The 21117-nt window shown below is 43.4% G+C and overlaps 1 protein-coding gene across 1 annotated transcript; it reads left to right on the top strand.

Annotated features, from left to right (window-relative positions):
* The first annotated feature begins 2684 nt into the window (after positions 1-2684).
* Positions 2685-19435, top strand: Srd5a3 (steroid 5 alpha-reductase 3). The gene is made up of 5 exons (XM_005320015.5): positions 2685-3002; positions 11413-11555; positions 13375-13572; positions 16508-16642; positions 17417-19435. Exons 1-5 carry the CDS (start codon positions 2782-2784, stop codon positions 17674-17676), a joined length of 957 nt encoding a protein of 318 aa, XP_005320072.1. The 5' UTR covers positions 2685-2781; the 3' UTR covers positions 17677-19435.
* Positions 19436-21117: the final 1682 nt, after the last annotated feature.

A 21117-nucleotide genomic window follows, 5' to 3' on the forward strand; every position in this document is an offset into this window, starting at 1 on the left:
TATAATAATACTATCAATGGTCCTGTAGCCACACATATTGAACCCCAAAATTCCTCATATATAATCCCTTCCCAATAAAACTCCTGTCCCTTGTGATTTGTCTCTTATCATTTCCTTGTTTTTCTTCAGTTTTTGAACTTTATGTAAATAGAAATATACAGATAAAAGATAATTTTCCTTACCATGAAAATGGTCTCCTGTATTACCTTCTAGAAGATTCATTTTGCCTTTGACAATCAGTCTGTAATCCTATTGGAACTGATTTTTATGAATGGAGTTAGAAAAAGATCTCATTTCTATCTTTATATCTATTCCTGTGGTTTACTCATTTGTCCCGGCCCCATATATTGTAAAGTTATTCTTTCTCCATTGATAAAACATACAACCTCAAACATATATCAAGTGTTCATAGACATGGGGGTCTTTTTCTGGACTCTTCGTTATGTTCCATTGTCTCTGTCTCTGCTTCTGTGTACCAGACTAATGCTGTCACTATACTAGTCTTGATACCTCACCAAGCAAATCTTCTAATGTTTTTTCTCCATTCTATATTTAGCCCTTCCTGCTTCAATATAAAGTTTATAATCAGTTTAAGGTTTAACAAAAAGTTGGAGTTGGATTAGTATTATATTTATTTCATAAATCAGTTTGGGGAGAGTTGTCATCTTAACCACATTGAATCTGCCAGTTTATAAGCTTAGTATACCCCTCGTTTTAAATATATTTTCTTTAATATCATAATGCTTTATTATGTTCTTTGAAGACATCTTGTTTGTCTTTTATTAGATTTATCCCTAGGCACAGGATCTTTTATGCCCCTGGAAATTCTATCATTAAAACATTTTTTTCCTGTTTGCTAGGAAATAAAAAGAACCAATATGTGTTGATTATTTTCTTCAGCAACCTCACCAAACTCTTCTACTAGTCCAAACAGCTCATCTGTAGACCATACTGGAGTTCTATTATTGAAGTTTCATATTACCTTCAAACAGTGACAGTTTTAGTTCTTTCCTTGTAGTTCTTACGACATTTATTTATTTATTTATTTATTTATTTATTTATTTATTTATTTAGTGGAACATACAGTGCTGCTGATTAAATGAAGAAAGACTAAAATGTTGACTCATTCTTGCTGGCAATAATCTTTCTCACAAACTTTAACCTGGTTTCCACTTTTGAAATAACTCACTTGAGCAGGTATTTAAACATTTACAAATGCTCCCAGCAGGGTGGACTATGCATTCCTATTCAGCCACTCCCTTCACAGAGAGCTTCTCTGTGCATTCTGATTAAAATCCAAACCCCAAAATATGGGACAATTTCCCCCCAGTCTCAGATTTTTTCTATTTCCATTAAACACACACATACACACACACACACACACAAAACACACACACACACACATCCCTATCTTATTATGACTCCTTCCCCAGGTCAGATAACTATAAGAGAACCTCCTGCCCAGGAAACTTGGTTCCTTTATGTACTTATAAGAGACTTCTTTGGAAAGATGCCATAGGAAGGCCAGCTGCATCTCTATGGAATTAACCCAAGAACAATAAAGAAACAATGAAGGGTGACTCCTGCAGAAGGGATCCTAGGTCACACAAAAAGGCCTCATTGTCCTAGCTGGAATGTCCATTTGCCTAACCCTTATCTTTCTTGCACAAAGAAGCAAAACTTTAAACATCCAAAGAATAATTAAAATCCTACTCACCTGCCCACCTACTTCAACCCACATCATTTAGGGTACCTCACTAGGGAAAAGGGGATGAGCAAACTACCTCTCCCTTCTTCAATCCCTTACCCACCCCAGAATGTAAGATCCAAATAGGAAGCTGCACTCCTCTTACCAACCTCTCTGTCCTCAGTGTACAAAAGAGTGCCTGCCACACAGTAGGCATACAGTAATATTTCTCTGAATTAACATTTTAAAGGCTTTTTAAATACTCAAAAGAGGTAAATTTCCATTTTCAGAAACAGAAAAAGCTATGTTGTTTTAAAATTGATGAATTTTAAAAGTAGCATGGTCACTACATGGAGGTAAATATCAGAAGCAGCGGCTGATGGAGCTAAAAACTTTTCTTCTAGGGACTGGAACTCTAGTGGGTAGGGTTCTGCTGTTTTTTAAATACAATGTTTTCCCTCCCTCCACTTTTTATTATGTGCCATTACTTTGATGACTTTGTACTTTATATATTTACATTATACACATTCCCAACACTCTAATACAACTATTCATTTTTTGTGCATGACCTGCATTCTTAATCCACATATACACATGTTCATATTAATAAAGTTGTTTGCAATCCTATGTATTTTATAGACGGCTTTTCTGTTTTAACTTAGCATATCAATAAAGCTGTCACAGGCGATTTTCTGCGTTTCTAGTCTCCATAATTGTCATGCCAGTGCGTCTAACGATAGCTAAATACACCAAAGTGGAACACTGAGGAATGATTCCGCTTTTCCATTGGAAACAATGCTGCGGTGAAGACTTGCAACCACGTGGTCTCGTATCCAGCTTAATGACTCTCTGGAGTTCCATCGAGGAATCCCCAGTGTCAGAGGAGGGACCGCGAGTGCGCAGCTGCAGCCTGGAGAACCGCGGCCCGGGAACGCGCGCCGCTGGGCGGTGAGTCTGGGGAGGGGCCCAGCGAGTCCCCGCCCCGCGCCACGTCATCGACGTCCGGCCCCCGCGGGGCCGGCGCGCGGCGGGAGTGGCCGCTCCTCCGGGGCGGTGGCGGTGGCGCGGGATTGTGGACGCCGGGAGCGCGGGCCATGGCTCCCTGGGCGGGGTCCGAGGCCTCGTCGCTGAACCCGCTGCGCGCGCTGTGGCTGGCGCTGGCCGCCGCCTTCCTGCTGACCTTGCTGCTGCAGCTCGTGCCGCCCAGCCTGCTCCCGGGCTGCGCGCTCTTCCAGGACCTGATCCGCTATGGGAAAACCAAGCTGGGGGGGCCTCGGCGCCCGGCTGTCTGCCGGGCCTTTGAAGTCCCCAAGAGGTAACCGCGGTTGCCCAGGCGCTGACGGCCCGGGGCGCCCTGCTCGCGGGCAACCGGCAGGGGGCAGCAGAGGCGACCTGGGCTGCGGGCCCGACGGGTTCCGGGCGCGGCTGGGCTCCGTTCTGTAACGCTTGGTGGCCCTGGGGGCGCAGTGCCCCAGGTGTCTCCGGACACCAAGGAGCAGAACCGCGCGCAGTGTCGCGGGCGCTGGAATGTGAACTTGTGGCCGCTCGGAGCCTTTCTTTCCCGGAAATGGAAGGACATCCGAATTTAGGCCTGGCCATGCGGCAAACTAGTCTCCTTTGTCCCAAATTCTCTTCGTTCCCCTCTCCTGCACTCAAGGGGCTCACAGCCTGACTTGAGGTCGCCGGAATTTATGGAAATGAAGGCAGACCTGCCCGTGGCACCCCAACCCCGCGCAGTCAGATAAGACTTGAGAGATGGTCATCGCAGGGATGCCACCTCCTCAGGCCGTTCCTCGGCAGATGCCCCTGGAGAAGGTTGTTCAGGGTGACACATTTTAGGCCAGTCTCTTCCTAAGCTCCATTTGACTTTCAACAGATTTCATAATTAAGTTCCGTGAAGGATTAGATCATTAGGACTGAAATAGAATTCATTCAAAAATTATGGAGACTTACAGCAGATTTTCTTTCATTCATTCTTTCTTTCTTCACTTTGAATTCATATTCTCTCTCTCTCTCTCTCTCTCTCTCTCTCTCTCTCTCTCCCTCCCTCCCTCTCCCTCTCCCTCCCTCCCTCTCTCCCTCCCTCTCTCTCCCTCTCTCTCTCCCCCTCTCTCCCCCTCTCTCCCTCTCTCTCCCTCTCTCTCCCTCTCTCTCCCTCTCTCTCCCCCACGTTGAACTCTTTCTTTGGCCACTTTGAATTCAGGACATACATAGGAAGAGTCAGACAAACACTAAACAGTAGAATAGAGTAGAAATGTTTTCTACCTTTGAGTTGAATCTTAAATTAACGTTTAGAAATGAAACGGAGAGAATTACGATATGGTTTCTGATGGTTTAAACTTATGGGTTATCCTTCCCAACACCCGTGGGTGGTGCCCCAGGTCCACAGACCACAAAAGGGCCAAGTATAGAACAGTCGGTTCCTGAAACTATCCCCCACTCTTCAGTGAGGGAGAAAGATCTAGCCAGGTGTTAACACTGAGAAAGAAGGTCATCCTGAACAATAGTAATGAGGCCCTTGGAAGAAGGAGTATGCAAGGCATTGGCCAAAGACCTTTTTTTTTCCCAAGCAAAAAATTGACTGACATCCTCTCTTAATCAGGTTTGATTACATAATGTCCTTTTCTAATTGGTGGCAATTTATTTTCTAAATTTTGGAAAATGTACTAGTGTCCCTGAATCAAAGATCGCACTAAAAAATCGTTACCAGCCTTTACCTATTTCTCTGGATCAGGTGCCCCAGGTGTTAGTGCTCATACCTGTCACTGAATGACAGCCAAGAGGCTTGGGGCCTTTCCCTTATTCATTCCTATAACAATTGGTATTCTTTCGGTTTCTTGTAATTTGTAATATATTGTGAAATAATTTATTCCATTTTCTTCCAGAATTCTTGAGTACAACCTTCCATGGTGTTCAAGTGCCTGTGTGTGTTGGGGGGTGGGGTGGGGATGTTGTTCCCTAAATTTAAACAATTCCTATAGCACTACAGAAGGGACAACAAATCCAGGCCAGTAATAAAAGGCATTTTTATTGGCACAAGAAAAGAAAAAATAGAACACTTGCATCAAAATTGGCAATGTCTCCAAAAAATCTATATTAATCTTTCAGATTTTGTACCCCTATTTTTATGAAAAGGGGGAATTATTAGAGTAGGTAGACTATAGCCTCTGTTATACTCATCCATATTTTCCATGTTTTATTAACAATGTGCTTATAACTTTTATAATGTGAAAAAATTGTGTATTAACATTCAGGGAGCACAGAGGAGAGATTTTACTGGTATCTTAACAGTAACCGCACTTGACTGAGGGTCAGCATTTTATATACTGACTCCTACATGCAGCATATGACTTTCCTCATTAAATCCTCATTGTTGACCTGTGAGGGAAATTTGTTGTCATTTTTCACATTCACAGATATGACTCAGGCTTAGAAGGGGTTACTTGCCCCATGGTGCAGTGCTAGCAAGTAGCATGAGTGGTACTTGAACCCTGGAATTAAAATCCCAATTCTGTGTAACATGAGTCTTAGCCTATGGTATGCCCGATGGGGAAAGTCTTGCACAGTGCAAAGCTGAGCCATGGGTGAGAGAAAAGCTGAGAATGAACTTATACCCAGATGGTGACATTTAGTAATATCTTGTTTAATCCAAATTTGAAACTATTTGATAATCTTAGCCTGCCTGCTTATATTTAAATATTTTTCCTTGTACAACAGTGAATAGCACTCCTAAAGATGAAAACAAGCCTATAATTTCTATAGTTACAAATAGACCTAGGAGGGTTAATTGATCATGTACAAATAGACAGCTGTCAATCACATTTCCACATGTAAGGTGTACTTAGGTAATTTTGTTTGTTTTTCTTTTCCTAAGAAAATAGGAATAAAACTTTAAGTTATTTTCCAGTATTTGTTTCCATTACCCTGTCTGGTAATTTTTTTAAATGAGAGTGACGGTTGCTTTTCTTGTTCTCCTTTAGTTCCTAGAGTTTCGATTTCCCAAAAAGGCTGAATAAATAGGTGATCTGGAACATGAGTCACAGTGCTCTTGACTTCCATAGTATGTATGGAAGTACTGCTGTTTCTAATATTTCCAAATGGTTCTGACTAATATGGAAGCATTGCAATTGAACTAGGCTCTGGAGGCAGAGGGAGCTGCCCAGATTTTCTCCACTGGAGTTCAGGGGGTCTTCAACAGGTTCAGGGGGGTCTGTGGATAGAATGCAGCACAAACTTGAATGGAAAGCAAGTCACAGATGTATTTTCACTAACTTCTAGCTGAAATTTAGCATATCCTTAATAAATGTCATCAACAGACCATAGTAGAATTAGCAGAATCTGCAACATTGTGATAGTTGTTTTCCTATCATATAGAAGATACCTCAAAACATTTTCATCATCAGTAGAACTGTCATTCACCACTAGATCTTGTTATTTGATACATAAGGAGTACACGTATCGTTACAAATTTGATTTCTGGTAGTTACATTAGGTATATGTTAGTGCAGTCGGTTTCCTTGGTAATCCCTCTGTCCCATAATGACATTTTGAGAAGGGCTTATAGCCTTTGCTAGACTGATAAAGGGGTCCATGGCAGAGAAGTGATAAGAATCCATGCTCAGGACCGGAAACTTCCCAGGTATTTACGTTTGTCTTGTTTGTCTGTTGCCATATCCTAGGCTCAGAACCTTGCCGGTAATAAGACCCTCTCTCCATCAGTAGGTCTTGAATGAATGTCAAAAAAGAGGTTTGAGGTTTAAGATTCAATTGCTTGGTTAATTAACTTGACACCTTACTGAGAGTCACTTTGGATGAGCTACTTTCCTTCTTTTCCATCCGCTTATTTAACTGGTGTTCGTAGAGTACCTGCGACGTGCCCCAGAGCTACTCTAGGCTCCTTGGAGCTTATAGACAGACAGAAAATATGCACACGGATCTTGTTCAGCAAGCAGGAGGGTTGCAGATGGTGGTAAGTGCTTACCCCCAGCAGGGTTATTTGATCTTGTGCAAGATCTTGTGTGTGAGTCACAACCTGGAGAGGAGGGGAAGGCTGGGGAGAAAACTGGTCCCCAGGGCCTCCAGGGCCACAGTGGGTTTGGACTATATTCTGAGTGGGTGGAAGGCAGGTGAAGGGTTTGTGTGGAGGGAGGGAGGATTGTGTAACATGAGTCATGTTTTAAAAGGATGCCTTAGGGTGCTGTGGAGAGGACTAGATAAGAGGCTCCTGTGGTGGTCCAGGCAAAAGGTGGTGGTGCTGCTGTGATTAGGGCAGTCACAGGGCAGCACCTGTGGGGCTCGTAGGTGGTAATGGTGGTAAGGCAGCTAGCACAGGGCCAGGCACCTGGGCAGAGCCCAGTAAACACTAGTTCCCTTCCTTAGTGATCCTGTGACTCCTAACTGGGACCTGGGATCAGTTCCAGCAATCAGCAAATATATATTCAGTGAGATCCTATCTCCTGGGCTCAAAACGATGCACCGTAGAATCAGTAGTACCTGCAACTTTGTGATAGTTCTTCTTACATTGCATTGCAAACATTAAAGATACCTCAAAATGTCATTGTTTTCATTCCCATGAGACCTCAGTAATTAGATCTTATAGATACATGAGAAATACACATTACTATATGAAAAAATTTTGCTTTTTGATACTTGTATTACCCATGTCAGTATAGCTGGTTTCCTTTGTAATCCCTATGTACTTTATGCTTTATAATGACAGTTCCAACTACTGTGAAAATAGTTCCAGCCCACTTACAATAGAAGCTCAAGAACCTACAGAGGCCCTCCTCCACCACCATGTGGATTTAGTCTCCTATAGCTTACCCTTACTGGCTCTATTCCTGTTTGAGGGCCTCTCTACTAGTCCTTTATCCCACCTCAGGGCCTTTGCACTGCCTGTGCCCTCTCCCTGGAAAGTTCTCCCCGACTTGGCCACCTTGTGTATGCCCTCACTTCCTGCAGTTGTAGTTAAATATTACCTCTTTAGCAAGGCACTCTTTATCCATCTCATTTAAAATTATAGTTCCGCCATCCCCAGCATTTCTTCTTCCTCTTCCTGCTTTAGTGAATAGCAGCTATTGCCTGCCACCATGCTGTATAATTTGCGTGTGGGTGTGTGCAAACCATGATAGCAAGAATTGTCTCCTGTGCTCACTGCTGTGTCCCCAGACTCCAGAGCCACCCTGGTTCATAGTAATCATGCAGGTGGTCATTCATGGAAGGAGTGCCCATGCAGAGCCCTGTGTGATCATAAGGCTCACTGGAGCCCTGCTCTCCGGGGCTTGGACAGCAGTGCTCCCAAGAAGCAGAGTGCCAGAGTAGAGAGGAAAGAGCACAGGGAGACAGGAGGCCGTGGGGTTTTTACACCAGCGTTCTGAGGCTCAAGCTAGCTCTTTGAAAACAAGCAAGCACTAGGACTTGCCGTAGGGGACATGGTGCGACATGTTTTCTATACAGGGAAACTAGGAAGGCACAACAAAATGTGGGAATAATAGTAATTTTAAAAAAAAGATGCCTTGGCATCCGAAGCACCATGGCACAAGAGGAGCACACAGGTTGTGGCTTAGCAACTTATACAAATCATGCTTGAGAGATTTGCTTGACATGTGGCTTGGGCACGTGTACTGTTGGGCAGAACCGGGTCAGGCAAGCCGAGGCTGCGTGAATGAGAAGGCAACAGTGACTTGAACTGTGGAGTCATCAGGTTTGAGTCTGGAGCCAAATGCTCCCACTTACTGTGTGACCTTGGATAAGTAAAGTGACCTCTTTGAACCTTAGTTTTCTTATCTACCACATGAAGAAAACAACATTTACTTCATAGGATTATTGTGAAGATGAGATTTAGTAATCTCAACTGTTATCCCAGGCGCTATTCTGCATCCCCTGTCCACAACTAGACTTCTCTACCTGGTCAGCAGGTGACTAGGTATGAAGTGAATGAGTAATGCCCCTTTAAAAATGTCTTTTTTTAAAATTGTGTTAAAATATATATGTCATAAATTTTGTCACGTTAGCCCATTTTGAGTGTACAGTTCAGGGGCTCCAAGAACGTGCTCCTTGTTGTGCCACCATCCCCACTCTCCATTTCTAGAAATTTTCCATCAGCCAGAGGGATCTTTAAAACATGAACTATTACCTGGGTCCCTCCTCTGCTTAAACAGCTCCCACTACAAAAGCCAACATCCACCAAGCACTGTGTTCTCTGCTCCTCCCATTCCACCTTCTGCTTCTCTCCCCCCTTGATCCAGACACAGCCACACACAGGTGCCCTTTCGTGTTCTTGAACACACCCAGTATACACCCACCCCCGCGCCTTTACAGTTCTTCCCCCAGAGTCCACGAGGCCTACTCACTGTAGCTGAACGTCACTTCCAGAGATGCCATCCTGAACCACTCATCCAGAGTAGCCTGCCGCCTGCACCCTCTCTGTTCTCTTGCCCAACAATATGCTAAAATGCCATGGCCCTCTCGTCAGTCTCTGAGCCACGACCATTAATTCAGGGAAAAACACCAGATGAGAGGCAATGGGGAATGAAGAAAAGACAAACGGATGCACAGAAAGATGCTCTTCAGAAAAAGCTGGGGCCAGGTGGGCAGTCAAATTCTGATGGAGCTTGACTGACCCAGAGCTAGCTCAGCATGTTTATTATATAGGTTTCATCAAAAGCTTATTTTGGGAAAGTTTCAGCAAAGCAGGCACTCTGAAGGACACAGGACTGGGGTGACTTTAGAATTCTCTATCCCTGGGAGCTCAGGGTCCCAAATTGTAACTCTGAGCCTTTGCACAGTTTCCTCAAGCCAGTGTCACCATAGCAACTGGGCCATCTCTCCCTGCACGTTTGCACAGGCAGTTCCCAGAGTAAAGGCAGCCATGAGGGAGTCAGAAAGACCATGATTCAGATCACTGCTCTCCACACTAAATGTCTCCAGGTTTAGTTTTTGGCCGAGTCTCCACTGAAAGCTTAAGTTCCATTAAGGCAGGACCCGATTGTTTGCTCCCTGCTGAGTCCTCACTCCTAGAGCATTATTCAGCACAATCTAAGCGATCCATAAATGCTTTGGGGAAAATGAAGCAGCTCAAGTGGCTGGCCTAGAAGTTGCTCTTCAAAAGCCCACCCTCCCCTTCCCACAGGACCCTGCAGAGCAAAGCCTTCTTGACCCTGCACTGCACATGCGTAGCCCACCCTGGGACTCAGTTCTGGGAGGTGTGCCTTGTCTAACAATCAGGACCCAGGGGTGGCAGCTGACCCTGAAGAGGAACTTTTGAGAAAATTGGGCTCTTGAGCCAGGAGGAGAAAGTGGCTCTCTTCAAATAGTTTCAGAGCTCTTCTGTGGAATTAGATTTGTGCTGCTCTGTGTGGCCAGAGTGAGCAGAGCCGGGTGGGATTGGCTGTCAGTAATGGGAAGAATGGAGTGAGTTGCCATGGAATGACATCTTAGATCAGCATTTGGCCCACCGGGTTTATGGGCCTGCTCTGGGGGCTGTGAGTCTCTAACAAGTGTATCGTGGCTCATGTGGAGAGGAGTCTTAGTTTATATCTAACTTCCCTTTGGCCCTGGGTTGCCTTTCATTGTCACAGACTAAAGAGAAACAGAGGGAGCCTGTGGTAAACCAGGGAAGGTCTAGTGATCGCCAGGCTCCCAGTAGAGCCAGAAAGGTTTTGAACTGATCTCAATAGAGGAAAAATACAAGTTGAGCATCCCTAATCCAAAAATCCAAAATGTTCCAGCATCCCCAACTGTTTGCGTGCTGACATAATGCCCCAGATGGAAAGATTCCATACCTGACCTCACATGATGGGTCCGCTCAAAACTCAGGTGCACTAAAAAGTATTGTATAAGATTATCCCCAGTGTGTATGTATTAGACCTATGGGAAACAAAAGTGAATTCTGTGTTTAGACTTGAATTCTCACCTATCTACAAATGTACATACAAATATTCCAAAATTATAAAAAATATTCAAAATCTAAAATACTGCTGGTCCTAAGCATTTTGGATAAGGGATACTGAACTTTAGGTAGGATAGCCTCAAAAGAACCTTATGCCATATTGGGTGATTTTGTTTCAGCACATCGACGTCATCATTCACATTAAATTAACATTGCTAATTTCATCTTACTGGTTTACTGGTTTTGTTTGATATTTAGTTTGTAAATGTGTTCATTGCAAAATAGGCTCTGTAATTGTCTGAGAATTATATGCAGAGGGAGTGGATACCCACTTCTATTGTCATGTTACAATGAGACAAATTTAAGTCAACATGATTCAGAAAAGCACTGGATCATAAGTCCTTCTAGCCCTGATCCTGATTGTGCAACAGTTGTGTGGCTACTACTGCAATATTGCTGAGGACCCAACATTCTTTCACAGATTTAGCATGAGTTACAGCACAATCTAGATTGTCTTTGAAGGCCCTTGGCCCCCTTATTTGAAAGGTAGGCCAAGTTCTGTTACCCAGAAATGAAAGAAATCACTAACTGACCCTCAGTCTACTCTAACAAAGTCAACTGTGTTCTTGTGAAACTCTTTTTCTATCAGTTAACTAGTCTTATCATTTGAAAGGGAATTTTAAAAATCTGAACACCTGTGGGATTCAGATCCTGTTAAAAGAAAGCAAAACTCTACTTTGGGCTTTAGGAAGAAAGAACAACTAGAAATACTTCCTGCTTAAGGGCTTTACACAGATCTACCCCAATTGTTACCTAACTCCTTTTCCTTTTGCAGGTATTTTTCTCACTTCTACGTTATCTCGGTGCTGTGGAATGGCTTCCTGCTTTGGTTCCTTACCCAGTCTCTGTTCCTGGGAGTACCTTTTCCACAGTGGCTTCACCGTTTGCTCAGAATTCTTGGGGCAGCGCAGTTCCAAGGTAAAATCTGCCAGCCTCTTCATAACACTACCTCCTGCCCCTGCCCTCCTGTCTGCAGGGAGCTTGCTGCATTTCCTGCCTCTCTTGACACCTCTCCTGCAGGGCCTGGGAAGTAGAAAGCCAGGGCAAGAAGGGTTTTGCATGGTTCCTTGCTAATTGGCCAAGGGGATGTCCCAAAGTCCTCCCTGAGATCATGGCAGAGCTCAGCATTAGCACTTTGACTCCCAATGTCCCCCAAGCACAGTTGTGCACAGGACTGGCTGTTCTCCCTCTGATATGTTTAGTATTGTTGATAAAGTCATAAAGAAGTCTTTATAGAAAGGGGAAGCTATGAGGATCCCTCAGGTTTGCCTTGCAACATTTATCACTGATAGAGTTCCGGACAGAATCACATCTTAGAACACACAGAAACTTGCTTTTTTTTTTTTTTTTAATTGCTTTTTGGTAAACATGAAAAGGTGTATGCTGTGAGGCTTTAGTTACGGGATATAATTGTCTGCAAGTAGACGTTGGTCAGACAATCACAAACTAGCCTTTAAGTTTGCCACACTCAGCAGGAGATGAGGATATGTAGAAAAGTTTTTAAAGTTAGCAAATGAATCTATGTACTATGGTTCCTGCCTGTGGTCATAGCTACTCAGGAGGAAACAGGCAGGAGGATTGCTTAAACTGAGGAATTCGAGACCGGCCTGGACAGCATAATGAGGTCTCTGCCCACATCTCAAATAAATACATAAATAAAATGAATTGATGATGAAAGCTGTGAAGTGGCCTCAGTTAAGGTCAGACAGAGGACGAGGGGCAAAATTCAAAACAAATTGTCCTCTTTCCTTGTCTCTGTTCTTTGATCCACCAGCCAAGCCACTGGGCCCCTAGGAAAAATCTTTTTCTATATAACCCCTGGGACTTGTTGCAAAAGATGACAGTCAGAGGAGAAAACCCAGCCACGTCCTATTTGGGAGAGGCAGCTACTCAGCAAATCCCACTTCATTCTAAAACTTTGTCCCTGATTTGTTTGCTGTGATACTGGCTGGTGTTTTGGTATCTGGAGGGTTGGTTTTAAGGAGTTTTATCTGGAAGTTTGTTCGAACCTATTCCTAAAGAGTTTTTAAAAAAAAACACCAAGTTTAAAATTCATTTAAAACACAAAAATAGCTGGTGCTGATAGGAATCTATGCTGTTAGAAGTCAGGACAGGGGTGGGTACCTTGGGTGGTGGAAGGAACAGGTAGTTCATGGAAAGGAACACTAGGGGGTGCTGGTTGAGCTCTCTTTTTTGGTTTAGGTGCTGGTTACTATCGCCTTGTGGGTTGATTTCGTTTGTAAAAATTTAAGCTGTACCTTATAGGGTGTGTATGTGTATGTGTTACTCATTTAAAAAAAAGAAAAATTACTTCTTAATGTTATTTTAAAAATCAGCTTTTCTTCAAGACTGGGAGCAGAGGAATAAGAGGCAGGCAGGAAGGTAGATCTCAGAGCTCACTATCCACTAAAAATATAACTCCTTTTTTTAAAATTTTTTGAAATGCTGGGGATCAAACCTAGGGCCTCATGCATCTTAGGCAAGCACTCTACTACTGAGCTCCATCCCCAGACCTTCTTTGTCATTAATATGGAAAGAAATGCATGATTCTTTCTATTCCTGCCTCCATCTCTGCCTCCACAGTGCCTGTGACCCTGGGGATCCCACCAGGCAGGATAGTTCAGGGCCTTTTCCCAGCTCGCATCTGTTTTGAGACCCTGTTGAACAGTAGGGAAAAACAAAGCCTTTGGTTTAGTCCCAGAAGAGAGGCCCTGAACTGTCGCCTTCTGGATTGCAGGGGGTGAGCTGGCACTGTCTGCCTTCTTAGTGCTCGTGTTCCTGTGGCTGCACAGCGTGCGGAGGCTCTTCGAGTGCTTCTACGTCAGTGTCTTCTCCAACGCCGTGATTCACCTCGTGCAGTATTGTTTTGGACTCGTCTACTACGTCCTGGTCGGCCTGACCGTGCTGAGCCAGGTGCCACTGGATGGCAGGAATGGTGAGTGAGGCCTGCGCCCACAAAGCACTCTGAGGTATTGGGAGGTGGAGGATGGCCCCACCGCATTGCATTCCAGGAGGTTAGGCCTTGAGGGTAGGTTTCTAGAGGTGAGCCTGTCCGGAGGCCTGTAATAGAAGTTAACCTGAAGGACGCCCACAGAAGCAGTGGCAAAAAGTGTTCATGAGGCTCAGTTTAAGGAGGATGAGATGGGCGTGGGGTTCCCTGGAGGGACTGAAGTCAGTGAAGCCATGTGGGCGTGGTCTGTGGAGGAGGGGGGACTGTGCCAAGTGCCTCGTGGGAAGCAGGAGAAAGGGCAGCACAGCAGGTAACCTCAGGAGGCCTCCTCAACCTGGGGGGCAGGGGGCAGGGGCTGTGGTGCCCGGTAAATCCTAGAAAATTCGAGAGGAGGTGTGCTCCTGGTGGACATTCCTGTTGGAAGAGGAAGCCGGAACCTTCTTGTTGCTGGGCATGTTGTTCTGGGGATGACTCCTCTTGTAAGAACGCTTCTCCCCCTGCGAGGCAGCCCAGCCGGAGGGAAGGGGGCAAGAGTGTCATGGTAAGTGAAGTTTGCCTTAAGGTTCTAAACTCCCTCCAGCCAGGAAGAAATGACAAAAATCTCTGTGAGAAGGAAATATGGGTTTTTGTTTTAGGTAGGGAGTGGGGCTCACCTAACATATATGAAAATTAGTACTTGTAAAAAAACAAAATGAAGCAGTCAGGTCATTTTGGGTGACTAGAATGAGCTTTTAGTGCTGAGGTCCGCCTGACTTGCAGCTTGTCCTTCAGCCCAGACACTGTGGCTCTTTCATGACCATTTTCTCTCTTAAGTCCTAGGCTCCAGGTATCCTAAAGCTGCCCTGTCCATCCTCATAAATTGAGACCGAGGTCTAGATATTTCCAGTACTTAATGAGTGAGGTCTGACTTCTGTGTCAGCTAGGACCCTGAGGTCCTCTGTTGCTGTAGCCCATCTCTGTGGCTAGGGGAATGATCCTAAAGCAGGGCTTACTGACCATCTTTCTCAATTCTTGAAGTTTTCATTGGCTCCAGCCACTCTGCCAGCAAATCCCTCTCCAGCTGATTCCTCTGAACTCAGATCAAGTCAGTTCTTCCTCCCTAGTGGTTCAGCTGCAGCGTTCCCCACGCTACCAGAATGCAGCCAGTACCAGTGTACGAGCTGTCATTCCTGGTGTTCCATCCAGAGAACTTTCGAGAGCTCTCTCAAAACCCGCTGGCTTCCTGTGTGTCAGCTCTGTTGGCGTTACTAGCTCTTCTGCAGTTTCCTCCCAGCTGGAGCCCAGCTTCTGCTTTCCCTCCCATGGAGTTGAGGCACCCACAAAAGTAGCTTTCTGAACATTCTTTTCTGAAGCTGTTTTCTGTTTCATCTATTTATCCTTCACCATGTCATCTGGGGCCATTTGGGATAATATGGGAGGGTTGTTTTCACGGAGAGAGAACACATTAGGGCATTCTAGAGGCGTCAGCTAGAAACAGTATGGGCGTGGGAGTCTGCTGGGCGTAGCTCAGCCTCACTGAACCTCTCTGGGCCTCAAAGCCCCCGTCCAGAATTAGGGGCACAGACCGGCTTCACAGGTCCTTGTGGAAGTGAAAAGATCTGCAAGCCAGAATGTCGCTCCAGGAAAACTAGGGTCTGGCCTGACTTTCTCTTGCTTTATCCCTTGTGCCTACTGCAGTGCCAGCTTCAAGGACACTCAATAAATAACTAATGGATGCATGAATAATAAGACACTACATAATTTATAGTGTCCGTAAGAAGGCGCCTTCCACCTGCCTCCCCTTTCCTGCATTATAATTCCTGCTTACTCTTACAAATCCTGCATTTACTCTTACAAGTCTCTGCATTTAGAGCAGGGAACGCAATATAGAGATCTGAACTCCTGGGTACGTGCTTTAACTTTTAATTCTGTAGTGACTGATTTGCTCTTAAACCCTGTCAGATTGAAACTGTACTTTTCATATTTTGTTTATTTTTAACTTATAAAAATATAACCTTTGTAAATGGCCAAGCCTAAAGGACATTTAAAGGGCTATAAAGATTGATAGGAAACAAGGTCTTAATGGAAATTGGCACAGGGGAACCTGGGTGGATTGCCATTAGTCAGAAGCTGTCCTCAATTGACTCCCACCTGTGAGTACCACGTGGAGTAGCATGACCCATGGTTCTCTTACTTGATCAGTGTTTTAGGAGTCCCTTCTTGGCTCTAGAGCCCAGGCTTTCGTCCATAACCAGTGGACACCTTTTGTTTCTTCTGTCAAGACTCATAAGCCAGCTCTGTCCTGTTACCTATAGAGAGGCCTTCTTTTGTCCTTCCAGTGCCAGGGGCTTGCTCTTTGTGTCCTTCGCTGGTTTGCCTTCTTCCTTCCTCCCTCCTTGGTAGCCAGAGAGAAAGAAGATGAAGTTGTGAGTGTTTCTACTCTTGGAAACACTCTCTTTCACTGTTTTTTTTTTGATCCAGAAGGGGACACCTTTACATTGATTGTCTTGCAGTTTTAGCTTTCTCCCCTCTGTGAGGAGTCCACCCTCAGCCTTTACCTCCAGTGATTTTCTTTACTGGCCAGAGCCAGTCAACTCAGTATTTTGCATTCAGGATGTCTCTGGCAATGGCTCAGAGATTTCTTTAGAAAGTGTTTTCCTGACCATAAAATGCAAGCGAGAAGTCTACAAAAAGTAGACTCACCACCTAAAGGTATATCACACAAGGGGAGATAGAGCTTAGTGTGTGCCTGAAACCTTTGGAGAAGGAGCAAGAGAAAGCATCAGTATGGACTTCCTTGCCAGCGGCCATTGAAGCTGCCCACAGCTGAGCATGGCTCCCCAGTGCAGAGGAAATTAGACCAGGATAACTTGATTCCTTAATTCCCAGAGTCTCTGAAACTTTGCAGACTTGGCTAATAAGATGACTCTTTTTTCTGTAGTCTATGTAATAGGGAAAAATCTGTTGATGCAAGCACGCTGGTTTCACATCCTGGGAATGATGATGTTCTTCTGGTCATCTGCCCATCAGTATAAATGCCACGTCATTCTCGGCAATCTCAGAAAAAATAAAGCAGGTGAGATCTCTTGGAGCCACTGTGTGTGGATTTTAACCCTCAGAAGTCAGTTCTCTGTGTTCCTTTATTCTTTTCATTGCTGCCCTAGTTAGCTGATATCTATGCCAAAAACCCAGTCTTGACAAGATACCTCCTAAGGGTTGATCTCCCTGCCTATAAAACAAGGCTCCCCTTGACAATCTTTCCAGCCTCATAAGTTCTGACAGTCTGTGATTTATGTTGTGCCTACATTCTGGGGACTACAGTGCACAGAAATATTGATCCACACATGGTAGCCCATATTGCCATGCAGTGAGTATCATTCCAGCCAAAACAAAACAACCTGACCTTCCAGTTAGCTTGTATCACCAGTACAGTTTTCATTAGGCTACTTGAAGTACTAAAAATGGAGTAGTATTTTTTAGTATTTATCCAGTGCTTACCCTATATGAGGCCCTATTTCATGTGTTCACATGTACAAATCTCACATGAAATGAGTACAATCTAAACCTCACTTCACACCTGAGGAAACAGAGGCACAATGAGATTAAGCACCCCTCTTAGGTTACACCACTAATAAGCTGGAGAGCCAGGATAGGAACACATGTGATCTGACTCCAGGGTCTGAGCTCTTAGTGACCACTGTGGAGGGTTGCTGAAGGAATCGGCTTTCCTTTGTGCTTATGATTGGCAAAGTAACCTGAGAGTACCCATGAATGATTTGGAAATTAAAGTGGTTAACACTTGATTTGGATAACATTTGAGATGCTCATGAAGTCGTCTTTTCCATTTCAGGAGTGGTCATTCACTGCAACCATCGGATCCCATTTGGAGACTGGTTTGAATATGTTTCTTCCCCTAACTACTTAGCAGAGCTGATGATCTACATTTCCATGGCTGTCACCTTTGGGTTCCACAATTTAACTTGGTGGCTAGTGGTGACATATGTCTTCTTCAGCCAGGCCCTGTCTGCTTTCCTCAGCCACAAATTCTACAAAAGCAAATTTGTCTCCTACCCAAAGCATAGGAAAGCTTTCCTACCATTTTTGTTTTGAGAGAACCTCAGTCATGAAGAAAGCAAGTTAGGTGACAAGTTCAATGCCTAGAGACTGTGAGACCAAAGTGCACTTTCGGCAGAACTGTTTAAAATTCTTTGTTCCATAAATTCTTTACCAAGTGAACAAAGCAATACCCTGGAGCAGATAAATCTTCAGAGTGTCTTCAAAGAAGAAATACTTCTGGCAGACTTAGGGTTACCACCTCTGCTTTCTGCCATGCTTTACAAAGCCAACCAACAAATTAAAAAGTAGACAAGATTTCTCCAAGCTGCTTCACAAGCACATTAACCAAGTCCAGACAGCTTCACACACATACACATGTACACCAAGAGGAGACAAGACTATCTGCAGCTGGAAAGCTTGTTAGGGAACAATGGACTGCACTAGATAGTGAGGGATATAGTAGGGGTTCAATAAATATTTGTAAAGTTCAATTATAGCAGATGTAACATTTGAAAATAACATTAACATATAATTTGACACCAACCGTTTCAAAGAAAGATGAGTCGTTGGGGTTAATCTATATTGTCACGTATTGCACAAGAATCTCCAGTTATGAAACCATTTGAAAAGTTACGAAATTTGAAAAGTTATGAAGTGAAGCCATTTCCACTCATCTCCCCTGCAAGTCAGCCTAATAGAAAGTTTTAAAACTTACTTAATTCTTCTTTGACACTCCTTTCAAGAGAGTCCTTTAAAAGCAAAAGCATTGAAAAATAAAATATTTTTATATTTATGCATAAAAAACCTTCTTTGAACTGATATGCTCTGAACCAGGTACTACTGAGACCTCCTTCAGCAGTAGTTATTCAAATTGGATAATGTCACCTGAGTGCATTTCAACTAACAGAATGAATTTGGAGATATCTAGGAATAAAGTTTACACTTTAAATTGCTTATGCTAAAGACAATATCCATGCTTAAATCAAAGGGAAATAAATGCATAGCATGAAAGGAAAACTAAATCTTAAACAATAATACTACAGCCTGAGCACATTCACACAGCATAGGACTTTCTAGCTCCTGGGTGAGATATTAACTTACTCCTTTTATGCAAATGTTGCATTATAGTCCACTAAGTGCACTTATTTGTGCCTTGCTAAGGGGGAAAGAATCTCATTATTAATCAGACACATCAAAAGCATAGTCTAATAGTATGTTCCCCAGCTTCATCCTGGGTAGTAAGCCTAGATTAAAACCAGTTCCTTTAAATCTCACTTTAAATACATGCATAGCAAAACACATCCTAAAGTTCTTTCATTCATTCTGATGTCACATTTTCTCTCCCATCAATCAAATACCACTTACTGAGCCCATTGCTCAGTCTGTTCAAATACATGACATATTCATTCCATTTGTCAGTTGGAATTTGCTGTTCTCCAAATCAGGACCCTGGAACAAAAGCATTTCTACTTGGAAATGTAAAGCATATTTTAGGTTGGTTTTAATCTCCACACAAATAGGCTATGTAATTTTAAATAAATTATTGAGGGAAAAGTTGTATTTTACTTTAGCATGCAATTTTATACCTAGGATCTGACTGATGTTCTGGAGTCTTACTGTACTTGGAAGTAAAATAGTGAGCAGATGCCCACGACGTATTCTGTCGGGAACTATGAGAAAGCATTGCCGTTTCCTGTTCCTGTCCTTGCTGTCCCTTGCACACTGTCCCCTGTCTCTTACTTTCCCTTCTCTTCTGTGCCCGAACAATGCATTTCTAGTTGGAAATTAAAAAGGAAATAGTGATGTCTTCAAAGGAGTTTCAGACAAACTAGCATGGCTTTTGGTGAAAGCTTAACTGATGGTGCATGATTGAGAATTGTGAGCAAAGAAAGAAAGGAATGGGAAAAAAAAAATGTGCTGTGCTTCTAAGGGCAGAATTAGTGCTGTTTTGTGCAAGTGAAAATAATTCTGTGCCTCTAAGGGGAGAGCCCACAAAGACTCACAAATTCTTCACAAGAATGACCCAGAAATAGCGTGGAGGTGGAGATTCTTGACTTTCCTGTGTGAATAGCCTTGACCTTTTATTCTAGGCTGCCATCAAGGTAAGGAAATGATACTGAACTACCTCAAAGCAGCAGTCTCTGAATTCACTACTGACTATTCAAAGTATGTTGAAAGTTTCCTTTGTTTTTGACAAGTCTCCAAGTTCTAGCTCATCCCACATACTAACATTTGCTTACAGTAAGCATGAATTACTTTGTCTCCATAAAGCTGTGTTCTGTATTATATTTTTAACTCAATGAGTAGTTACTGCTAGAATTCCTACCTAAACAAAAAAAGAAAGCCTTTGCAGATATTTTTGTATGAATTTAATGGATACTAAATTTAAGGAAACTGTAAATATATGCAAGACTGAAGAAATCTGGAAACTCCAGAACCACTGACAGATCATGCGTCTCAAAATGAACTGATACATTAAAGAAGATCTTAAAATAGTAAGAAGGCAAGTAGAATGTTTTTACTCTTTTAACCTATCTACAACAGTTTCTTCCATCTCTTTTATGTTACTTATCAGGGGGGGAAAAACATTCAGCTCGTTTTTATAAATATAATTGTGTAACCTAGGATTTTTCTGATATACAACAAATAGTGGAAGGGGCAACAGTCCATAAATAATGCATTTGACATATTCATCATTGTTCTCAAATTGCAAAGCTCTCCTAAGAGAGGCATCTATTGGTTTAGGGGAAAACAAAATTAAATTATTCAAATGTAAACTGTATTATAAAAAGTTACTCTATGCACATAATTGAGAAGGTATAACATTAGGCCTCTTCCTTCAAAAAGACTGAACACTTGAAGCACTTAGAGGACACTAGTGCATAAGGGATTTCTCAACAGAAGGACAGATTTCCTTCTCTTTTGTCCAGCCCTCAGGGTAAAAGCTCATCTTGTCAGGGCTCCTTGGCCTCTCTATGGTTAGGAAAAGCATCCCTTTAGAACATCCCCAGTGTAGCAGCATGAGACTTGTGGGCGCAAAAAGCAGCTGGGCTCGGGGCTGCACCTGGATGAGCAGAGCTCAGGTTGGCTGTCAGCCCCACTTGCTCCCTCAGCCTGGTGTCCTTTGTGCAGTGTACAAACTGCACAACCTTCCGTAAAGAACTTGCTCATCATGCTGCCTCCCTGTCTGCAGATTCTGTTCACTCTAGAAACAAAGGGAGACTTGGTTTCACATGATCATCTCATTGGGAGAGCCCATAAGAGTAGAGCAGAAGAAGATGGAAGCAATCCATGTAAAACACCTGCCCTCCCACACACACAAGTTTAGTGGTTAACAGGTAAGTGATCACCAAACAGTAGAGTGTTCAGATTGCAGGCCCCAAATAAAGATGGTGTTTTTCTTTCTTTCCAGTTCATTTTCCCAGTGCTGTAACTCCAGCAATTTTTCAACCCCACTAGAACCTCCAATTTATTTATCTTATCACATTTTCATTG

The sequence above is a fragment of the Ictidomys tridecemlineatus genome, chromosome 9 (assembly GCF_052094955.1).
Source record: "Ictidomys tridecemlineatus isolate mIctTri1 chromosome 9, mIctTri1.hap1, whole genome shotgun sequence".
NCBI lineage: Eukaryota > Metazoa > Chordata > Mammalia > Rodentia > Sciuridae > Ictidomys > Ictidomys tridecemlineatus.